At 39.2% G+C, this 8,065-nt stretch overlaps 1 protein-coding gene across 3 annotated transcripts in view; it reads right to left on the reverse strand.

The window, feature by feature from the left end:
- Positions 1 to 8,065, reverse strand: part of LOC111868014 (CD109 antigen) — a 126,988-nt gene that overhangs the window by 54,406 nt on the left and 64,517 nt on the right. For all 3 annotated transcript variants that reach the window (XM_023858351.2, XM_023858349.2, XM_023858352.2), the window contains exons 9-11: positions 7,656 to 7,757; positions 2,026 to 2,280; positions 401 to 544 (exon numbers count right to left, since the gene is read on the reverse strand). In XM_023858351.2, the coding sequence (XP_023714119.1) occupies positions 401 to 544; positions 2,026 to 2,280; positions 7,656 to 7,757 (501 nt within the window). The remainder of the gene's footprint in view (positions 1 to 400; positions 545 to 2,025; positions 2,281 to 7,655; positions 7,758 to 8,065) is intronic.

Below are 8,065 nucleotides of genomic sequence, written 5' to 3' on the forward strand. Positions count from 1 at the left end.
TGTTTGTATCTTCCACAAGTACTAACACAGTGGAGTCTGTTGAAAGTCAACAGACATTTCAGAGGAACATATCGCCTCCATCTACAGGTTCAAAGAATAAGGCAAGCAAGATACCAGCATGAAAGCAGCTGGAGAGAACAGGGTCTGTTTGCCAACTGCTTTCGCACTGGTACCTCACTCAAGTTATTCTTTGAGCCTGAAGATGGAGGCGATATATTCCTCTGAAATATCGGTTGACTTTCAACGACTACATAACGTGATATCCCACAAGACAGTATTCATGGCAATAAGCTGTTATAAAAATCCAAATAGGAAATACTGGTTTCAGACTGAAAAATTATGCACATCCCAATGTACCTTATGTGGTTCAGACTGAACAGACAGCATTTTCATCATTTACCTTTGTGATATCACTTCCTGACTTCAGTAGCAACACACTTTGATCTACCCCCAGGATACCAACATAGGAGTTGGGCTTTGCTTCAACCGTGAGTTCAACATCTGTCCCTGGCTGAGTTTCCTCAGAATTTGTAGTAATGTTCACCTGGGAAAAGAAAGCTGCATAATATTATGGATGATATTAAGTGATGAACAGAATTTTGACTCTGAAGATGGAAGCAATATGTTCCTCCAAAACGCTGCTAATGAAGTACAGTGCTATGCCCCCCCCCCCACCCCCCAAAAGTNTAAATATTCACCACTCTGAAAATCTCTTACAAAATTTTTCAAATAGCATCACTGTACTGAAGTACAAGCTTAAAACCCCTTTGAGGTACACTTCTCTAACTCTGCTGAATTTCAGAAAATCATTCTGGTCTGTCCACTGTTTGACCATGTCTCACATATTTAAAATTCTAACAATTAATCTGAAATTGGTTTCGCAGGTATGATACAGATTCAAATCAATGGATCTCAAAGTGAAATTCCTGCTGGCATTTAGAAACTTAAGAGTCAGTCTAATGTCAGAAATAAGTTCTTCCAAAATTGTTAACTATAAAATATGAATTAAAATTGAATTTGGGGATGAAATATCATACATTTAAATAAATTCATTTCTGTTGACTTCACTCTACCATTAGGGAATCATATTTAAGTGCACACAAATCCTAACCTTGTCTATACTTCTGCCTCTAGTTACCTCACTCCCCTGTCTACAGTTGTTCCTAACAATGGATATGCGTAACAGAACAGGACTATAAATGCTACTAACTCATCATCTTCATTTTTCTACTCATCCAGCTGACATAGTTCATTGCATAGAAGAAAAGCATTATCAGAATTGCTGAAGACACATTATAAAACTTATGTAACTATCCCAATTCAAAGGTTTCTAACAGTGATGAGTAACAATTAATTTGTTTATGATATTAGGCAATCAATCATCTAGTTTCTTTAACCACACTGTTTCACAAACTAGGTCTGTTTCTGTCATCAGATGTTATGGAACAAATGTTCCTACTCAGTTTGCCCTATAAGAAAGAATTATTCTCTATCAATGTTCCACTTCATGTTGTTTCTGTTATGACAGTCATTGATATTTTTACCTGATTGATGACATCTGACATTAATAGAAAATTTTCTGTAATCTTTTTTTTTTAGGCTTTTTATGATAACTGACAAATTTTAAAACTACCTATAAGAGACTTCATTTTTGGTTTCTGTTGGCAATTTTTCTTTTACATGCTGCTAGTGACATTTTACTTTAACAGATTACTCTGCTTTGAACTTCTTTCAGTGCCAAGTGATGGACACCAGCTCTTTCTAATGGGTCAAAGTGAGTAGGAACATTTCATCCTTGCTCCTGATGATGAAAACAAATTCAGTGACTAAAGTGTCGTGTTTGGGAAGAACTGCAGATGATGTACCATGTCCAGAGTGATAATAATATTAATTACATAATCAATCTTCTCCATTCTTCCTACTCATTCAAATGAGAGTTCATTGCAGAGAAGAAAATCAATGTCACAATAACTTGTATCTTCTCCTTACATGTCCCATTACCAAAAGAAACTGTACAAAACTTACAAAATTCTGTAGTGCCCCTTCTAATTCAATATCAAGTGCATTTGCAACGACTTCACCATCTTCTTTCACATAGTAGACCATAACATGAGCCACTGGGGCCATGACATATGTGGCCAGAAACCTGAAGTTATGTGTCTTCTTATCAGCTAGTTTTATAGTATTGGCCATAATCACATCCCCACGGCCAATCACTTGATAGGTGAAATATTTCATGGGCTCTGTCGAGTTTACTTCTAATTCAACATCTTGATTCACCTGCAGTACAGTGACAAACAAATCAAATCAAAAATTTTCCAGTTCTTTTATGATTAATATTACATTAATTTAAGCATAGCAAATAAATAACTTACAAGTCAAATGCAATGAACAAAGACATCTTATTTAACACAAGTCATGTCTTAAATTAATGACATGTGGTTATAAGTGATGAATTACCTACTGCTTATGCGTAAGGGAAGCCAGAACTTCAAAAGGAAACTGATAGAAACTTGTCTCACCTTACAATCCCTAAAATTCTGTCTCAAACATCTCTAAGGGTGCATCATCATTAGCATCAATATTATTTACAGACATAAGGAAAACAATGACAAGCTTCAGTCAGGACAACTGCTTCTGAGCCAAAATTCAAACTGGATATTAATATTAACATCTGCATCACAAGCCTCCTATACAATCTTATATACAAAAAGAAAAAACATAGAATATTCCAATTTGTCCATGGGAACGTATGAAATTACAAAATCAATTAAAATTTTATTCTTGTTTTACAATATAACTTCTGTTTTATACAATATGATTATTGTATTTTTTATGTCAAGTGTTTTATATGATTAATAGTATTGTATCCAGTTTGATAATACTGCAGTTCGATGGTGTATATGTTGTTAGCCATGTGTTTGCCTGATGATGGCTACTGATAGCCAAAACATGTAGCAGAGTCGTAGCGGGGGCACTGACCTTGATATTTGTTGTGTTGTGACGGTTAATAAAGAGGTTGTATATTGTAACACAACAGGATGCATGAAATGAAAATTAGTGTAATCATTATTAGCCTTAAACCTATAAATTTCAAAAGAAGTGTTAATAAAGTTTTTTCAAGATATAAATAGATGGTTCACTGCTAATTTATTGTCACTAAATGTCGATAAGACACAATTTATGCAATTTATAACTAATACTAGTTCTTTAATAGATTTAAATATAATGCATTGGAACAAGAAAATAGTTAATATTTGTAATACAAAATTCCTTGGACTAACATGGACAACCCATTTTCTTGGAAGACTCATATAGATACAATTGTACCAAAACTAAGTTCAGCTTGCTTTACAATTAAAATAACTGAGCCATCCTTGTCCCAAGAATCTCTGAAGATGGTATATTATTCCAATTTTCATGGACTAATATTTTGTGGAAATTCTTGTTATAGCAATGTAATTTTTAAGACTACATGAAAGAATTATTAGCATTATAGTAGGGATCAGAGATTTTCATGTAGAGGATATTTTAGAGAACTGGAAACATTACCACTAAAACTTCTGCTTGTACACATATATTCACTTCGACTGTATCATTTTAAAGCAAATTCTGAGATACACAATATTAATACTAGGACTATATCTGATTTGCATCATCCACCATCTCATTTGTCTCACTGTCTGTTACACATATTTTCATACTTCTACAGCTGTACATGCTGTCAAATGATATGTTGTGGCTGCTTAATGACAGCACCATTCGCAGTTTTGCTTAACAGTCAATTCACGTGCAAGACGTGAAAAATATGTGGGTGGCAACTAATTTTCAAGCGACCCAAACGAAAGCAGGCAATGCTATAGTTCAGGTGGTTAGTTGCCAGATCCCTACCACAACCCAACAGACCAGGCTCAATCCCAGTCAGGTCATGTGGTGTTTGTGGTGGACAAAGTGGTACTGTGGCAGTTTCCTCCGTGTACTTTTGGTTTCCCCTGCCAATTCTCATGCCGCCAAGCATTCGGCACTCATCTCTCATCATCATATGGAGCTCCTGCAATAGGCCAAATAGTGGCCAGAGTACCAAGTATACTGTCTCACATCACCCTGTGAATTAGAATAAGAGTGGTGAGGAAGAGGGTGGGAGAGTATTTGTAAAATGTGGCCCCTAGAGAGCAACTTATTTCGCCTGCGCAGTTTCTTCAGCCTAATACTAAGTACATTGTGACATGACAGCCGAAAGCCAGAATAGTGGAAAAAGATGTGTCCGTTGCTAGGCAACGGTCCGGCAAACAAGTTTCTGCAGCAACAAATCCACATCTAACAAAAGGGGAACTGTCGTACATGGTGTTTTCTATTCGATCCCTGCCAAGGCTATATAATAAGGGCCAGCAGCAGCAAGCGAGTCACCATCCTCTCATCTGAGAGGTTACACAAGGACTATGACTGCAAGAGTTCAGTTGCCCCTGCGCCCCCAAAAAAACTCTGGTCATGAGCCTCAAGGGGCCAAGACCTACTAGTTGGTGGTAAATTGCCAGTCGTAAAGTAATTCTGACTCTGACAAGCGAGTCAGTCTTGGGTTACATTTGTTAGCAGCCGCTACCCAGCAATGACTTGTGAACAAACAGAAGACTTCAGTGTGCTGTAAGTGTAGTGATTTTTACAGTGTGTAAATTAGTGAGACCGTTATAATCATTTGTAGTTATGATTTACAAGTGTTAAACAAATCCCAAGAGTAAACCAAACCCCATGTCTAGTCATTAACAAATGACAATACAGTGAGTGTGCAAAGACTGAACAATTGGTCCTTACAGAATTAGACCATGGAATGCCCGGGATTTAAGTCCAGTCAGCATGGTCCAAGGTGGTGCCTGGTCAAGTTTTGCGTATGAGGCTCGTCCACAAAGTAAGTTTCCCTGGGGCCGTTTACAGAAACAAAACACAATTTCATGGAAATATTTATTGCAACAGATACAACAAGTGTTCAGCTATTTTTCAACATAATCGCCACCGGAATTGAGACATATGTCTTTTGAATACCTGTGTCATAGAAGTCTGCCGCCTGGGATTGGAACCACTGTGTGACAACCATCTCCGCCTCTCTGTCATTCTCAAAACGCTGACGCTCACCGGACAGGAATTTCTTGAGGTGTAGGAAAAGATGGAAATCACTGGGAGCGAGGTCTGGGCTGTAGGGTGGATGATTAAACACCTCCCAGCTGAACTCCTGCAGGAGACTTGCTGTCTGTCGAGCCGTGTGCGGCCTAGCGTTATCGTGCAGGAAGACAATACCAGCACTAAGCATCCCGCGCCACTTGTTCTGAATGGTCCGTCGCAATTTCTGCAGTGTCTCACATCTGGTCAGGAAGTCGACGTGGAGAACGTCCCATCTGTCCCAGAATACTGTGCACATCACTTTCCACGCCGACAACATCTGCTTGAATTTCGTCTTACAGGGAGATCCACTGTGGCGCCAATGCATTGACTGCTGCTTGGTTTCTGGGGTAATGTGTGCAATCCACGTTTCATCACCTGTGATGATCCGGTCCAGAAACTCGTCGTCGTCATCATGGTACCGGTGCAGAAAGGTCAATGCTGACTCCATGCACTTTGTTTTGTGTTCTGGTGTCAGTTGCTTCGGCACCCACCTGGCGCACAATTTCCTGAACAACAGGTGGTCCGTGACAATTTCGTGCAACAAGGTGTGGGAAATCTGTGGGACATGACTGCTGAGTTCCGCAATTGTGACGCGACGATTCTCCATAATGCATTCCCGCACAAGCTCCACCAGGTTGTCTGTAATGATGGACGGCCACCCACTGCGCTTCTCATCATGCACACTTTGTTGACCTGCTGAAAATTGTCTGCACAAGCGACGCACCATCTGCTTGCCCATGATGTTAGACCCATAGACCCGGCACAGCTGACTATGAATTTCGATCGGCGCTATGCTCTGTGCATTCAAAAACTTTATCACTGACCGCACTTCACAGTCGGTGGGAGTTGGAATAAGAGCCTCTATCTTCAACAGCTGCAACGATGCTACTGTGAGAACGCGGGAAATTCCGTTTGTGCATGCACCATGCTACGTCATTGCTCTATCAAGTACTATGCAGTCGCTTCGCGCAATATAAGGTTTGCTAGCTGTGGAATGAGTGGGAAACTTACTTTGTGGACATGCTATGTACTTGGGCCCTGCCCTGTCAATTCTTTTTAAAGATACTGATGTGAAACATAGAGTTCTTACAGATTGTTCAGTTTTTTCACTTTTGAGGTAGAAGGTTCACATGACTATTGTGAGCTGTTTACTGTTGAATTCTGCATTTTTAAGTGTAAAGCTTGAGTTAGATAACTAGAAGAAATTCATTTCAAGGTTAACACCCATTTCCTTTGACCCGGAACTGAACGCTGCATTGTTCATGACACTTTTACCTTATGGACTATGCTTCCAGTAATGACCTATCACAAATTTAAAAATAAAACATTTATATGCATAGAGATGAAATATTGCAATGCTAGTTTAATTCTGGCAGTCAGGTGAATATTTGCTAAATACTTTCCATCAGCTTTTCACTCCCAGAAATTTTTCTGCCAGTGGCTTATATGCCAGCTCGGGCATTCCTTACAGTACGCCTGCAGCCTATGGTATCTCATAACAGAAAAATGAGAACTAAATGATCTATATGCATCCAGGTAGACACAAAAGTAGCTATATACACCAACCAACAGTAGAGCAGAAAACTATTCACTCAGAGTGCATTATGTAAGTGAAACACAGCAAACCTTCGTTATAATTGACCCAGATACAGACAAAATTTGGCTGCATACGACTGCCAATTTTTAGAGATGCTGAGGCGCTAAGGGTTTTGTAGTTAGAAATTAATTTAAAATAAAAAAGCCCCCCAAATATAAAAACCTTTATGTAACCACACTGTGTGCTCTATGTTTATAGCATATATTTGTTATGTATTCTATGGTGTACTTCCATGAATATCCCTTCACTTGGTTCTAGTTGACATCAGTGATAATGGACATCCTTTTTCCCTTATGTCTCTTATAACAAGGGTTACTGTATTTTGTTTCTTCATGTTGAGTTAATGTCTGGAGTGCCTCGTGGTCTAGTGGCCAGAGTTCCTGCCTACAGATCCAGAGGTCCTGGGTTCGATTCCCGGCGCTACCAGATTTTCTGAGAAGTAGTGTGTCTGGAACAGGGTCCACTTAGCCTCATGAGGATAACTGAGGAGCTATTTCAAGGAAATAGCGGCTCCAGTCTAGAAAACCGCGATTTATGGCCATGGGGATTCATTGCACTGACCTTACAGCCTCTATCTGCAAAAGTCTGCACTCACTTTGCTGGCAAGTGGTGGTTGCTTGCTCAGTATAGTTCGCTTGCAGACTACATCCCACAGAATTTTTTTTTGTTTGAGTTAATGTCCATCCTTGGTCAGATATGGTAATCTTGGCAGGGCACCGAAAAACAACCAATTTCAGAAAAGGAAGCGAAATGGATAACAGAAGAAAAGAGTGCAGGGCAGGGCACCAGTAAACAACCAATTTCAGAAAGGGATGAGAATGGGTTAACAGAAGATTTTGGTGAGTACTGCATGTATCTCACAAGAAACATGTATAATAGTGGTTGGATTAACACTTATACTTACAGTTGGATGTTCTGTTTTGACGACAGCCTGAAGGAAGGTGTTGCTTGGAGATACAGAAGCACTAACAGTAGAAAACCATTCCTTAAGATCCAAGTATTCAGCCTGCAGCAAAGAAATAAATTTGCAGACTGTGGTCTTCTTGATTATGATACCATATATTCTGTTAGGTGGCTATTCATGTTTCATTTTAATGGTAAAGGATGGAAGCAGCAGGCCACTCTGAAATTCTGATAACCACCTACCTGGCTACATAATGTCATAAGTCATAATGAGAAGACTGCAATAAAAGCACTCAGGTGATATTCCTGGAACTTTTCTATGATTCACTCTCTGTTCCTGCTCAATGATGTACAGTGTCTGATATACAAGGTGTGTCCAAAAAGTCATGAAATATATATATATATATATAT

The sequence above is a fragment of the Cryptotermes secundus genome, unplaced genomic scaffold (genome assembly GCF_002891405.2).
Source record: "Cryptotermes secundus unplaced genomic scaffold, Csec_1.0 scaffold508, whole genome shotgun sequence".
Taxonomy (NCBI): domain Eukaryota; kingdom Metazoa; phylum Arthropoda; class Insecta; order Blattodea; family Kalotermitidae; genus Cryptotermes; species Cryptotermes secundus.